This window comes from Alligator sinensis, unplaced genomic scaffold (genome assembly GCF_000455745.1).
Source record: "Alligator sinensis unplaced genomic scaffold, ASM45574v1 scaffold392_2, whole genome shotgun sequence".
NCBI classification, from domain to species: domain Eukaryota; kingdom Metazoa; phylum Chordata; order Crocodylia; family Alligatoridae; genus Alligator; species Alligator sinensis.
Window position 1 is genome coordinate 1,481,833 of NW_005842145.1, and position 16,166 is coordinate 1,497,998.

The 16,166-nt window shown below is 38.3% G+C and overlaps 1 protein-coding gene across 6 annotated transcripts in view; it reads left to right on the forward strand.

Moving 5' to 3' along the window:
* RFX3 (regulatory factor X3) overlaps positions 1 to 16,166 on the forward strand; it is a 263,571-nt gene that overhangs the window by 196,527 nt on the left and 50,878 nt on the right. For all 6 annotated transcript variants that reach the window (XM_025206198.1, XM_025206201.1, XM_025206200.1 and 3 more), the window contains 2 exons: positions 4,301 to 4,482; positions 5,094 to 5,213. In XM_025206198.1, coding sequence (XP_025061983.1) covers positions 4,301 to 4,482; positions 5,094 to 5,213 — 302 coding nt within the window. The remainder of the gene's footprint in view (positions 1 to 4,300; positions 4,483 to 5,093; positions 5,214 to 16,166) is intronic.

Sequence of the window (16,166 nt, forward strand, 5' to 3'; positions counted from 1 at the left end):
ATATTTTTGCTTGGTACACACACACACAGATTCACAACTCAGACTTAACTAAGCTATACCGATGATATGATTATTTTTGTATCTTTCTACCAAAAAAACAGAAAATGAAAAACATTATCTAATTTTTGTAGACAGTTTGTTTGTAATATCTATTGATTTTTATGATGCTAAAAACAATAACTTAGAAATCAAATCCATTACATATTTTCTTCTGAAAGACTCCCATAATTTGAAGCTAAAACCAACAGCATCATGTGGAAGTTTCTCCTCTTGATATAAAGAGGCATGTGGGGATTCTAAAACTTCCTGGAAGAGAACCAACCTTAGAAACTGCTCCAGTTGTATAGTGAGAGGTTGAATAATGTGATGAAATATACATGTGATAAAAAGACTGTGTTCTGGTTTTACAAAATGTTGTTCTGAAGAGACTGCCTAGAAATTGCATTATCAAGGTTAATTAGATGCCATGGTAAGAGAGAACTTTGGCAAAGGATCAGGGTGTACATTAAAAATGGAAATAGAGAGCGCTGCTATTTTGTTTCGCATCCCATACGGAAGCACGGAGTCCTTGACAACAAATCAAAAAAAAGTGATAAGGCCACTTTATCATGAATACCTTATTCTACTATGTACATTATAAGCACAGTTTACAAACATTTTCAACTTACAATATTTACACATGCTTACTACACAACATGTCACTGATTTTCTTGTTGTTTTTTCTTTATCAGTTTTAAAGACCAATATGTAATAATTATAGGTATGTGTTTTGATTTTGGAACAGAAGCATGTTACTGTATCATGGCAATCTTTACAGCCCAGGTCAACCAATTAAGAAGTTGATAAAGCAGTGGTCAAATTTATTTGATGGTTTACCTATTTTTAATACTATGCTGATACACTGACTTCTGACTCAAGTATGAACTACAGGAAATTTAATGCAAGTTTGTTCTTTCTCCCTTTCTCAAGGTACCCTTCATTTTGTTTTCCAGTGATCCACTATTATTTAACTAAATGGAGAGACACCCATTAATTTCAGTAGTCTTTGGATCAGGCCTGAAATGCTGTACGTTTCATTAGTACAGTATTACCTTTCACATCATAAATTTTGTGTTCATCCAACCTTAGCCCTCAAAAATATTAGCTTAATAATTTGGCTTTCTGTAGCATCTGTTAGATTTTCTGGAATTCTGTTGCCTAAATTAATATTTGGGTTTTTTATTAACTTTTAATGTCGCCTCTAATTTTTTTTCTTTTCCTTTTTACATGAGTTGACAACTAATTCATTTATAATCTAATGGTGCATAAGTATTGGAGTTCTAGTGAAGCCAGGGTCAGTTTGGCAGTTTTTACTATGTAAACACTTCATACTTATCCATCCTTACACATTATTTATACTTTAAAGTCAAGAAGCTACAATTAAAAGCCTGAACACAGCAGCTCTAGAACTCTCATTCTGTATAGCGAAATATGTTTTGAATAAGTTGTTTACTATAGTCATGTAATGTTTGTAGATTAGTTTTCTTTTAAAATGGTAGACAGCCGTGGGCATTCTTCTTTCCAGCCTGTAATCTAGCAAATAATGACTTGATGTCTTTTTGCTGCTGAAATATCCCCATCCTAGAGCAAAAAACCTTGCTTTATACTTATCTTGGATTGTGCTCTGCCAACATTGGTTAATGTAACTTATGGTTGAAATAACATCTGTCAAAATTGCAGATCATTAGTGAAGTACACTTAAAATAAATGCTAGTAGATTCTAATCCAGTTGACAAAAAAAAGGCAGTGGTGTAATTTTGCGAGTGTGAGGGGGGTGACCAAGGCAGCTTCCCCAGGCACCAACTTGGGTGGGCAAGTGGGAGATGGAAAAAAACAGCTGCTTCTGCAGTTACATGGTGCAAAAGCATTTGTCAGCTGCCTTGTGTGTGCCAGCAGCCCTGGGCACCCATCCGCATCGTTAGGCTTCTGCAAAAATATTCCAAATGTTAGATTTAGAAACTAATTGGAAAATACTTTTTGTTGTTGTTGTTTGTTTGCCAATCAGTGTTTCCCTTTGGGAAAAATGAAAATAGTTCACCTTTCTTAATCTATCTTGATTAACATAGATTAAATTCAAAGGTTGAAAGATATAATTATCTTTGTTTCTTGCCTCAGATATGCTTACATTAGTTCATTAGTGTAATAAACAGTATTTTTAATATACAAATGTAAAGGTTAAAGTTTCCAGTGGTGTTTTTTCATAAAAAATGATAAACAACATTCAGTAACATTAGGACTCAGAATTTTTTTTAAATAGTGCTTTTATACCTACCAACTAAAATAAAAATGATACGCTCCTCTGTTTTACTATATTCCCTCTTAAATGCAAAACTGTCTAAAAGTGCAGGTGTTTTTTTTCCTTCCATCTTGGAACCATTTAGGTACCTCAGACACGGACATCTGCACTCTTGATGTTTTACTTTACTTGGCATCCATATTCACTTACAAGTTAAAAGAATAGATGACATCTCAGTTCAAGTTTTAGAACCTTAATGAAGTTAACAATTGCAATGAGGATTTCTATTCTGTTCTCCATATGAAAAGTAAATATAAAGATGGTTCTAAAAGGTGTAAAATCAATTGTTTTTATGGTCAAACTTGGAGAAACTGCATATAACAATAGGTAAAACAGAGTTGTAATTTGAGTACTTTAGTTCTACTTCAATTTTAGTAAGTGACAATTTGAGAGAAACTGCATGATAGCAGCGAGTCCAAAAAGTCCTATTTTAGGAATACCGAATTACATTTTTACACATTAAAATATTTAAGAGATGTGCCTAAATAGTGAATTATGTTGAACGTTAGTGGAAATTTTTGCAGTTAGCAGAGAAGATGGTTTGTATCAGTACTTTTCATTAGTATTCCTGTTTACCATAAGTTATTTTTTTGCTGTTGTTTTAGAATATATATTTTAGGAAAGGGTGGTGCTTGCTAAAATTTATTGCACAGTTTTCACAATTTAGTTCATCTTTGTTGTGATGGCTTGAAACCATATTAAACATGCCTGGAAACTTAAAATTGAGCCTAAGTTTTTTATAAGGCCTGTGAATGTAGCAGATTTAGGCGCTCACTCTGACATGACTTTAACATCAAAACAGGTGAAACATGGCGATTTCAGTTGCTTTTTCTGTTTGAATATTCAGGCTCATTCAAACTGAAATCAAAGGAAAAATCAAGAGGGTGCATACCTTGATAAAGAAAGCCAACTGAAAGGTTATCAGAAATCCAAGAAAACTGAAGCCACAAAATTTCATACAACTTAAGTATGACCATTGTATCTAAATATTATTGTTTAACTGAATAGAAGAATGATAGAGTGAAAAAACTGGCAGGAAGACAAAAGTAAAACTGAAACAGGCAATTGACATTATTAAAATGTTTTTTGTTTGCTTGTTTTCTGTCCTGTTTGGGAACTTTGTATTAGACATCATGTAAGCCTATACATTGGGCCATTTATATATCTGTTAATGCAATTTTTCCCACCTGTTTCCAATGTTAACCACCAAAATTCTAAATTAAATGATGCATAAAGAGAAACACTTTCCACAACACTTTTTTTTGCTGTCTTCCAGAAAGCAAAGGTAAAATATATTTTGGCTTCATTAACATCCAGACTGGGGCCATAATACTTTACAGTTGTTCTGGTTCATTTCAGTACCACCTTGATTGCTCTTGCCTCACATTTGTTGTTGAGTTGTTTTTTTTTGCTGCTTTATTTGTGGGTGGGAGGAAAAAAAAGTCTGAACCATGTTTAATTAAGTATTATAAGCAATCAGAAAGTCTGGGAAAGAGAAATAACTTTTTTTCAATACAACAGTCCAGTAATACAGATAAATTAAATGCCTCTTCATCAGTCCAGACAAGCAGTTTCTTTTCTACAATTTTTGTGAATTGCTTTTATGATTATTTGAATTTCCTGTAGAACTAACAAATGGTTTTCAAACTATGTATCATTATATAGAAGATTAATATATAGTACTGGGATCTCCAATACTTTAGTGGATACTACCTGAGGTCACAAGTGTTATGAGTTCTACTATTTTCTTATACTTCTGAGAAATGTAAAAATCTTAATAGCATATCTAACACCTTCAAAGACAACTGTATTCACTTCCTGAAAAAAGTAACCATTACATATGCCTTTAAGAGCAGTTTCAAAATTTAAGTGTTTGTTCTGTATCATTATGTTAACAGTAATATAAAATAACTTTGTAGGATTATACTGAATTTACTGTTGTTCCCTGTTTCCTATTTAAAATAGCTCCAGTGGCTCCTAGACAACTATGAAACAGCAGAAGGAGTGAGTCTCCCCAGGAGTACCCTTTACAACCATTACTTACGACATTGTCAGGAGCACAAGTTGGACCCAGTTAATGCTGCCTCCTTTGGAAAACTTATAAGGTCAATTTTTATGGGGCTACGGACCAGGAGACTGGGAACCAGGTTTGTGTTAAGCAATGAAGTCCTAGATTCTACAAGACAATATGAATCATTGATCTGTAGGCAAACTGAAAGAAAGTATTACTAAAATGTTAAAAAAAAGTATGTCTATTGGCTTAGTCTGTTAATGTTATGGTGCACAGGATTGTTACAGTATGCCATTACTTTTTTTCCTTTTACTGAAGTTTTTGATAATTTTGACATATCCATTACAGATTCATAGCAATACAAATATTATTACCTGATATTTTGATGCTCCAAAATCTCTTGGATATAGATAATATGGGTTACTATATCTGCATATAAGTTGACTGAAAACATGCTTATCGGGCTTGGTGCTCCTGACTTTCCATTGGAATAAAGTGGGGGGGAGGTAATTGATCTTCTGTAACCACTGGAGTTGCACCAGTGTAAAAATGAAGAGGAGGGGAACCAGGCCCAATTCCTATATATAATTTCCCAGTTTAAATAAATTGTAAAACTTAAATATGAAACGTTATCATTATAAAACTTTAAACATTTTAACACTTAAAATAAGGGAAACTCTAGCATGACAGGCAAATCAGTTGTGTTGTGTTATCTTTTGTTTCTCTGGTGTTTTGTTCTTTTACAAGGGGGAACTCCAAATATCATTACTATGGGATTCGTGTCAAGCCAGACTCTCCTCTTAATCGGCTACAAGAGGACATGCAATATATGGCTATGAGACAACAACCCATGCAGCAGAAACAGAGGTACAGTGTGGAAGTAGAACCTATATTAAATAATGTTGTTTTATTGAGTTTCTAGCACTTGGGGTGAATCTACCATTGTCACAATGCATATAAAATCTCCCATCAGCTTAACTGGGAGTTACTACATCTATATCTACCAGTTAACAAACCTCACTTGTAAGCACAGATGTTTCTACCTTGCACACATGGACAAGGTATCATGTGTTGAACGTAAAATGCATTTTTGTTTAATTTGTATACTGTGAGAATTTACAAATAAAGGTTTACAAAATCCCCAGCTTCCTTATACAAGAGTCCATATGTATGAAATCTTGGAACCAATAAGATTTTGGGTGGCTAATATATTTTTTTAGATAAGCAGTACAGATGGGAGGGATTTAGGCTAGCATTTAGGAACCAAGTACCCTTACTCAGGTCTGAAAAAAAAGAAGCAAACACAGGTTGAGCTAAGTACCAGATAAAACAAAGGCCTGTGTAAAACTCCATATGTAACTAAAAATAGGATAAAAGGGGCATTGTAATTTAGCTAACAGATGAGACAAATGCAATACAAAGGATAACCTGATAAGTGAAAGAGCAGGATCATCCAAAAGGGTCATTATCACCTGTGGAATGCAGAGAAATTATTGGAGATCACGTAGATTATAATGAACCATAAAGTCAATGTCTGTGTTGAGTCACTGATTCTTAGTGTCCAGTAAGCTACTGAATTTTTGTTCTCAGGCCCGTCTTTTGAAGGGTTTTGGACATTTTCCTGGAGCATGAGGATTGTGAGGTCAGAAAGGGAGTGGTGGTTCTGTGAAAAGTGTTCTACTGGTGATTGTGAGTCTCTGACTTTTATCTTTTCTTTGTGATTATTCATTCTGGTGTGTAGTTTTTGTCTAGGTTCACCCACGTAGTTTCAACAAGGCCATTTGGTTCACTGGATGAAGTATATTACATTTTGGGATAGACATATGTAGGAGCTGTGGATTCTGATGGTTTTTTGTAAGACATATTGATTGCTATGGGAGTAAAGATGAATTGACAGGTTTTGCATTTATTGTTAAGCCCAGGGGTGTTTCGCATTTGATACCTGTTGGTCAACGTGGAGTTCACTTCTGAATGATGAGTTGGATGAGCTTAGAGTATTATTTTAAAGCAAGGAGTGGGGGTTCTATGAATATTTCTCTTAAGGTTTGCACCTTTTGAGTATAGGTTGTAATTGTCTAATGATCCTTCTCACTGGTTTAAATGTGGAAATTTAGGCGACAACAAAGGATGTGCAATCAGTGGAGGTTTTTTCGCATTGTAGTAGGTTGCTGCAGGGTATTTGTATGGCTTTTTCAAAGATACTATCTGTTTCTCTTCTGGTGTGTCCTTGAAAGGAAGTTTTCAGGTTGGCAAATATTCTCAGAGCAAATGTGCTGGTATAATTGTGGATTTTGTGGATTTAACCATAGTGGTCTGTGTGTTTTTTGTGTATATTGTGGTTTTTGTGTATAGTCATTTGTGTATGGGGCCATCCAAGGTATGGACATCTAGAAAGTTGATGCTTATGTAGGAGTATCAAGAGAGAATTTGATCAAAGTGTGGTGGTGGTTGAATCTGTGGGGGAAATCAGTAAGTGAGTCTGATGTTCAGTCCAGATGATAAAAATATCACCTATGTAATGCAGGTATAGTAGAGGTTTGGTGTTGCAGTTCTCTAAGAATTCTTCCTCCAACCATGAAGAGAAACCATGTGTGCACATGGGTTGAGGGAAGTGTTGGTTTGTTACCAGATTTGTCCATCATTTTGAGGTGTGCTTATTTATTAGGGATACATTTCTAGGGTCTTTGTAATTCTATCAATGTGCTGCTTGTGTTACTTGTGTTTCTATATGGAGTTGTATCTCTCCCTTCTGCAAGTCGTCACCCCAATGGAGTTATCTTGCAGGACTCAGTTTCAATGGGGCTGGGTTCCTCCAGCCATCCGTTCAGTCAAACACACACACACTAACGTGACATGCCTGACCCCGCTGGGTTGATCATATACAGGCTGACACCCTCATATGCCAGGAATCAGTTCATTAAGGTAACAATAAAATGCAGTCAGACACAAGCACACAAGTGAACAGAATAGCTCTGAATCAGGCTGGGTATCCAGCTGACACCCTCATGGGCCAGCATTCAGCTCATTAGGGCACATCTGAGTCAAACTGGGTCAATCAAGCTATACAAACTGATCCCCTTATGTGTCTCAAACTCAGCACGTCCCAATCTTTTGCCCTAACTGTCCTAGTAGTGGTAGCCTCTTGATGAGTGGACCCCACAGTATTTTTGGGCTTCACAGGGATCTTTGGCTTAGGTAAAAGAAGCATTGCTGCAGAGCAAGTGGGGAAGGGGAGGTGGAGAAGGAAAAATACACGCAGTTACCACCAGTTTGACTATAAAAGTTACTTATTGCTAAGTATATGGATAATAGCCATGCAAGGAAAAACAAACAAAAACAATTACAATATTACCCTGCTTCAGTTGAGTAATTGGAGGAACCTAGCTCAAGCTTAAGTAATAAAATTTAGGTTCAGAAAGCTATGTCTAGAGAAAAAAAGAGAGAGAGAAAGAGAAAAAGGAGAAAGAGAGCAAGAGCTGGGATCTCACCGTTCCAAGGCACTTGGGTATTTTGTTGACAGGCAGAGTTCCTAGCACGATCGTTGAAGGTTAAACAGGTGATGGAAAGAGACAATCTGTTTATCCCAGCTTCTCGAGAACAACAGTGGATGATGTCAGAGAGATTTCTCCCTCTTGAAGCACACTGTTTGCTGCTTTACAGCTTTCTTATACCCTTAGTCCAGCCTCTTCAAAGCATTCTTTTAATTGTGTATATCAAGAGGGTACCAAGCCATAATTGACAGGGAAAATCCTGTTATATAAACAGTTTCAATGTAAACAAATTACCTTTTTCAGTGACAAGGGGTTATCTGGTTTGGAACATCTTAAGAAACTGATTAACAACCAGGAAAAACATAACGTTTTAAGGAGTAACCAGACACCTAGAAGCCAGCTTGAAATGGTTATGAATATAGAAGATATACTGGAAGGGGTAGCACATTGTTTCTTCTCAGATGGCCTAGCTATGCTTGCACTGTGAAATCAGCATCAGTGTTTTGTATTTTACCTGTTATAAATAAGCCTCAGCTTAGCATAACTTTCAGATTCTACTACAGTCTTTTAACATGCTTAAGGAGATTGATTACTTGGGGTGTTCGTAAACTTTGTGGGGAGGACTTCCACCAGTCATCCCGGGAAAAGTATGACAGCATTTGTGGTCAGGGCTCCAACGGGCTGGATGTTGTGATGAACCCTTAACCATTGTTCAAATGTTGTCCATACCCCCTCTGACTCAGTCTCTTTCCTCAGCATTCCCTAACCCAGCAACCGAGTTTTAGTCAATCAAGTTTAAATAGGCCTCCTATACTGGGACTGGGGAATGTATGCCCTGAGATGCCTATTACATTTTTCTTTTGCTTAGTTCTGGTTAGATGAGGTGTGTGTGTGGGTGGGGGATAACAAAAGTCCTTTGTAAGTCCAGCAAGCTGGGTTTCAGGGCTCCCTCAGGAACACAGAGCTGACAGGTTGTTGACAGTGAAGTTGGTGTGGGTGAGGATGATTTGTGCAGTGTTCTGTGGTTCTAAATATTAGTGTAGTTTATGTCCTTGTAGGTATTTCAGGCAGGCAGCTATGTCTTCATTTTATGGAATATTAGTATATAGGCTGGCGACATCTCCAGCTGCAGTTCTGGCCTTATTAGGGAGGTGGTTGTTTTGGATCTTGTTGGGGAAGCCTTTTGAATTGTAGAAAATTTGCTGTTTGAGTGACAAATGGTTTCAGGATTTTTTCATGAATCCTGGTAGCTCTTCAGTGAGGGTGCTGCAGTTGGATATGATGAGTCTGCCAGAGTTATCTTGTTTGTGAATTTTCAGGAGCATATAAAATATGCCTGGGGTAGGATGGTGGGGGATTAGTGAGAGCAGTATTTTTTATTTTTGAAGCTGGTATGGAAACGATTAGATAATGTTTTCCAGTTCAAGGATGAATACTGATGTTGTATCCTTCCCAAATTCTTTATGATAATTAGTCTCATAAAGAGAGAGTTGACTTTAGACTACTTGATGGTTTAGGATGGCTGTAGCGCCACCTTTTTTCTGCTGGTTTAAGTTCTATTTTGTTTTTGGATCTGAGGGGCTGCATGGCTTTTTGCTCTGAAGGAGAGAGGTCATGGTGATCCTGGCTTTTGTTAAGAATTTCACTGTTGTGATGGGAATGTGGTCAAGGGTGTTTTTGTCTTGGTTTTGTAGAAGTAGTCTTTCAGGCAAACTTTGCAGAAGAATTCATCTGATTCTCCACATATTAGTATCTTGTCAGGTTGTTTCTCCAAGCAGAAGTTTATCAGACCATTAGAGAGTACAGATCTTTCAGAACAGGGAGGGTTGTGATAAATTCATAATTTAGGTGCTCTGGGTGCTGTATTGATTTTCTCCTTGTTGCTGGTATTCTGGCCGAGAGATGGTTCTGGTTGTGATAATTTATTCCAGTTGTTCATCTGATGTTGGATGCCTGTCATCAGGCTTTTTTTTTGTTAGAAGGTTTGTATGTGCTGCTTGTGACAATATCTCCAGGTTTATATCTTCTAGTTTAGTAGCCTAAGTATGTTGTGTAAGTTGATCCCTTTTGGAGGAGGTTAGGTGAAAAAGGTTGTTTCTCAGATTTTTTATGAGGTTCTCCAGTATAGTGTTGTTGCATATTTGGAGGTATGTGTGTTTACTGGAGCAGTAGATGGTAGTGTTTACCAGCAGCAGGCCAGAATGATCCAGCAAGGCAGCACTAGAATTGAGCCACTGCTGCTTCTCTCTGTCTCCCAGGTGGGTTGTAGAATGGGAAAGCTCCTAGCTTTATTGCAGGCAAAGTCCCAGCTCCTTAGGCCAGTTCCAGTGGTTCTTTGGACTGGATCCAGCCCACAGCCCATAGGTTGCTAACCCCCAAGCTAGAGAGTTGCAGATAGTAAGTTATGCATCTTGCACAAGATTAGAAAGATGGTGTCTATATGTGAGAAAGTATGGTGTTTATTAGCAGATTCTGTTCTTGTTTTGTGATCCTTAAAATTTCAAGTCTAATTAAACTAGAATTGAAACAAATTAATTTGGTTTCAGTGTAGTATATACCTTCCTAAAGACAATTATGAGGTTGCAAATGCTAACAGTAAAAGTAAGCTATAATGCAACTCCCCTGAGATTTATTACCTTGACTTGGGGGGGAAGTTAATTTTTTCCCAAACTGATGAAATCTGATAGAATTTTAAATTTGAAATATCCTGATATTCATTTTTACTGCTATATTGTAATATAAGCATGGTGCTTACAAAATAATGGGTTAATCTCCAGAATAGAATTAACTTTCCTTTTGGCAGCATCTGGGAAGGAACAGTCAGAAAGTTGGGTTGTACTGGCTAGGACCTGATGCACTCAGGTTCCTTGGGATCTGCATTGATTAGAAGGTTTCACTTAGTAGCAAGGTTGGTAGGGCTCTTCTGGAATCTATCAACAATTTAAAGCAACTCCATCCTCTGAAAGATCCCAAGACAGACAGGCAGCAGCGTATCTACCTTCACTTGGAGGAAATAACCACAAGTGGTCAAACTGGCAAAAAAAAATGTAGAGATTTGGATATATTTGAAAAAGACTACTTTGGATAGATTGGATATAGCAAACATTTAAAATAGATATAGTCCTTTGATATAACTGACCTGACACCCCAAAATTAATGTGTGATATTCCTGAAATCAAAGAATCCATGGAACACAGAAAGTTAATGAAGGCATCTTAGAACCACTACAGAACAGGGTCACAAACAGTTATATTGAATGAGTAATCTCGTATGGTGTGCTATCTTTAAACTCAAAGCACTTGATAGATTCATATGAAAATCAGAGTGTAATGTCATGTTTACAGGTAGAACCAAAACAACTAAATAGTTATATTACAGCTTTTAGTGTCTTAGAACCCCATTGTGCTAGGCCTGGGGTGGGCAAAATGGCTGGTCTGGTTGGCAGTTGGACTCCATATCCTAGTAGCCCTTGCTCACGTCGCTGCAGCCAATTTCTATGGAGACCCCAGTAATGAAGGCATTGTGACAGCACAGGCCCATGGTTTCCATGGATACCAGCCCCAGCAGCACTGGCAGAGTGTACAGCTGGGCAGGGAACTGCTCTGGGGCCAAAGAACTATTACAGTATAGAACTACATCTTGCACTGCCCTTGTAAGGGTCTAGAGCTAACTTTGCTGATGTCCTGCTACATTAGGAAGTTCCTGCTGCCTCATGCATGCAATTCCCTAAGATGCCACACTTCCTGGACACACTGTGTTGCCAGAAAGACTTTACGCCATGCAATCAGCCATGAATCTGGGAAATTATTCGCCCCCCTAAATTCTGCTTTCCAGAAACAAGGGACATGTTTTATGTGAGGGTGTATGGTATGCCAGAAAATATGGCGAGTCCTTTCTGCTTTTCATATGTAATAAACAATTTGCAGTTGGTCTAGCCCACACTAACATCATTTCCATTCACCCTCCATGGATGTTCCAAACACTAATTAACTTAAAGTATTTGTTTCTTGGTGAAATTTGTCTTTATCTATGTTCTGGATGTGATGGTAGAAATAACTTTCTTGACTTCAACTATCTTACCCATACTTTCAAGATTCCTGGTCAGGTGGTATCTGGCTGGTCATGCTATTTAACATATAGTAAGTACAGCACCTTCATTTGTAGTATTGGGTATTACTGCTACCCATGCATTTTTAAAACAGTTCAGCTTAAAAAAATTACAGTAAAAAGTATGAAAAGAATGTTTTATTTCTTAGCAAATAGAATATAGTGCACCAAGATCTATTTAAAAATTACAACCAGCATTTTTTTCTGATCTAATATCTAGAACAATATTATAAAATTAGAATGGTACCATAATACTAATCAACTTCCTAATTCAGTGTTCAAGAAAATATTAACAAGATATATACCAAGTGGAAATATTTGTCTGAGGACTGTTCAGTTTTGGAGCTCATCTGAGATGCTTGACTAAAAATGACTGGTCTTATAGCCAAATTAGACACATCTCAGTATGACTTCTTGGTTTGTTAAGTGTATGAAACTTATCTGTTCATTGTTTTCTGATTCTTCTAAGATTCATTATAATGAATTTTAAAGTTGTTAAAGTTGAGCTAATGAGAGATTTTGAAAGCTGTTTTTCATCAAAGTTTTCAATATTTCATATATCTAATTTTGTATTATATTTGGTTGGAAATAACTGCAACATTGTTTTAACCATGTCTTCATATCACTTGTTGAAGGTCCATTAGATTTACAATTGAACTTACAGGCAAATATAGCTGTTTATTAAATAATATTTAAGAATTAACACAAATTTACTACTGATTATATATCAATTCTTTATGATAACATCCAAATATTTCTCAGATATCTATCACATGCAAGTTCTTTATATATATAGCAAGTATTATAGCATTTGGGTGTCTTTGGTATCCTAATCAGTTTTAGTTTGAGGTTGCTGCTGGCACTGCAAGATGTGAAAATTATCATTTGCTTTTTACTAATTTCAAATTAGTAACAGTTTTGACCCCCCTTTGTAGTGTCAATAGTACAATCAATTTTCTGTGGAACAAAGCATTAAAATGAGATTATATAACAGACTTCATATACAATTTATATACATAATCTTACTATTTCATACACTTCTCTGCTGCATACAGTTCTCATCTGCTGGATCAGGACTGCCAACTCCCACTGCTCAAAAATCATGAGACTAGCATAAAACTATGAGGGGTTTTAAAAATAATGTTTTAGGTCCTTTAATTTGCTTTCTGGTTTTTGAGCCTTTACAGTTTATATTTTTTGGCTTATTTCTGAATACCAGAAGTGGTAGAAGCATTTTATTAATTGAGACTCTGCTCTCATTAAAAAAGTCTAGGAGTTAGATCTCTTTAAAATATATTATAAGATTCACAATAATAAAACCTTGCAATTTGGCAACATCAAGAGAACAATGGCAAAAAAGGTTGGGGGAGGTGGGAGGACAAAAAAAATTGGCCAGCAAGGATGCAGTTTGTTTTTACGTGTTATTCTTTTAAATTAATTTATTACGACTTCTCTTTCTTTAGAATCAGAGGATGCCTCTCACTTAGGTTTTCTTTTTTTCTTGCCAAGTGTTTGTTTTTGTATGGCCATTTACAAGCATACATGCTTCATACCATATAGTCCTATTCTTTTGTTTCTTCTCCAGCTTCTTAGTACTGTACATGAGGATGGTTTGCTTTGTAGAAACAGGAAAAGGCTTATTAATAGATAGGACCATGATAGTTTTACAAATAAAAATGTAGTTCTGCAAAGGACACTGGGGGTTGTATGCAATGTATATAAAGAAGAGTGGACAGGATTATAAAACTTCCCTATCCTAGTGTTCCAACTCATGTGTGCAGAAATCATGAGTCAGAACCAAAACTCATGAGTAGCTTTTAAAAAAAATAAAATCTGCTTTTTATCCTTAGGTTAAACTTCCTACCCTCCATTTGTATGGAAGTATTTAGAGTTTAACGTTAAATATATATACAAAAAGACATTCTTCTCTTATAGCTAACTGGAATTGACTCAATTTCCTCTGCTGTAGAGTAGAATGCAACAAAGAGGGGGAAGTTCTATGAACTTTGTCCATAGTTACAGTTCTCTAGAGCAAATTACACAGGGAGCTGCTGATAACTAAGTGCAAAACAAAGCAGTGGTAGGCTAAAGTGCCCAAAGTAGACAAATCTTAGGAGAAAAGTTAATGAAGTATCAAAGCGAAGGAAGAAACCATTGGCAAATGGAGCATGCCATGCTTGGAATGAGAGCTGAGCATTGGTTGCTTGATTTAGGGCCTGTGGCCTCAACTGCTAAGAGAAAATGGAAGAAAAAATCTTCTTCACTTCCCCACGTGTGTGAGGGAAGATTCCTCTGATCTTCAAGACAAGGCTGCAGTTCCACAGACTGTGAAAGTTCGATTTGCAGAGCCATGGTTTGTTTCAATCTTCCTTTGGGCATTTATTTCTTTGGGAAGGGGGTGGATTTTTGTAATATAGATGAAGAATAAATTAAACTATGCAAAAAGAGAAAGCATGTGTAGTAAGGTATGCCTCGGGGTGGCTATAGCACCCCTTGATGGTAAGACTACACCTTCTCCATCTGTCTTACCCACTCCCCAAGCTAACCTTTCCTGCCACACCTTGATAGAATGGAGACTGTCCCCTTCAGACCAGGATGAGCCCTTTGACCTTTATTTCTCTTAGTGCTACTCTTGTTATCTTAGTTTGATTGCCTCTCATGGTACCCATTCTCATCAGCCTCCAGGCCCTTGCCCTACTCATACGTTGAGCCCATGGCCCAGTGCTACTAGGTGTGGCCTCCTTGCCCACACAGCCACAGCCATGCCTCACAAGTGTCACCCAGTTTCCATTAATTGAACCTTGTGGTTCAGATACTCAGATCTGCTCACTTGGGCCAGCCCTTCTGTCCAGGCTTCAGCCCTCCTTGACTTTTGGCTATGTCTCTTAACTTTAGCCCATAGATCCAGACTTTAGCTCCTCAGCTGCAGCCCTTCTCACATCCCTGCCCCTTGCCAGAGGTCCAGTTTCAGAGTGCCTAGGCATCCCATTGTGTGGCCTCCAAACCTCTTGGTCAAATTCAGTATATTCCTGACAAAAAATCTAATTCAAAATCTACCCTGCTGGGTGAACAAAAATGGTTTCCAACAAAACTTTTAACTCATTTAAGCACACTCATCCACCCACTGAGAGAAACTTCTCTGGTTCGTGGTAGCAGCCCTTCCTGTTCGTGACATCCTCTCCTTCTGGTCCAGAGCTTACCCACTCTCCCAGAAAGCTCCAACCACTCTAGGTCAGAATGCCCCTTCTTTTCTGGAGAGAGCTTATACACTGGCCCAGCTCCACCCCCAATGATCAGCTGATCCCTGACTGGCAGCCCTGGCACAGGACTTTTCTATCATCCCTTTTCAGCCACATTTGCCTCCAACCATCTCCGCTGAGGCAGGTCCACACTCAGCAGCTCCTGCACTGGTTAGCAGTCTGGAGTTTGGTTGTAGTCCTGAGCTCAACTTTAGTGTAGCCTCTGATGAGACAGTTTGTTTCTTCTATTAGCTGAGGCACAGCTGATACAGTTTCTTCTTCGTTTGATTAGGGTTCTTATCTCTACAGGATCTAAAGCTAATCCTTTTACTACCCGGCTCTCTAGTGACACTCCCCCTGTCCAAGTCCTTGCCCCTTTAGGCCCCCAAAAGTCTATTCATTGTAGCAGCCTTTAAAAAATGGACCCACCTGAACAGAATGGGAAGAGCTGCCTGGCAGAGACACAGAGTTTGTCCCAGAGGGGACACTGTAGGCTCTGAGGGCAAGTGAAGCTGTTTTGGAAGCAGTCCTGTTGGAAGTGAGAGGGGTGATGTAACCCCAGCAAAGTTTTGAAAGAGAGCCCTTAGCAAAAGCCCGGGAAGGGCCCTGAGCTGGGATTGGCTGAGAGGCTTGGATAAAAAGGGGAGCAGTTTTTCCTGTGGGGGGGGAACAAAAGAGAGAGAGGGGGCTGAGGGACAGGCTGGAGACTGGATTCAGAGTCACAGCACAGTGGTCCCTCGGAGAGCCCCTGAGAGAGGCCTGCACGAGCAGCAGTGGAGAAGCTGCGGTGGCAGGATCAGGCAGGGACTGCTGGTGTGGAGAATCCAAGTCTGGAGAGACCTGACTGCAGCTGGTGTGGCTGGGTGAGCACAGCAGAATGGGGGGCAGCGGGAGGGACTGCTGGAGTCTGCCCTGTTTTCCCTGGTGGGTGAGGGGCCCCAGGGGCAGGCAAAGCCCCGGGGGGGGCTGGGGTTGCCGCGGCC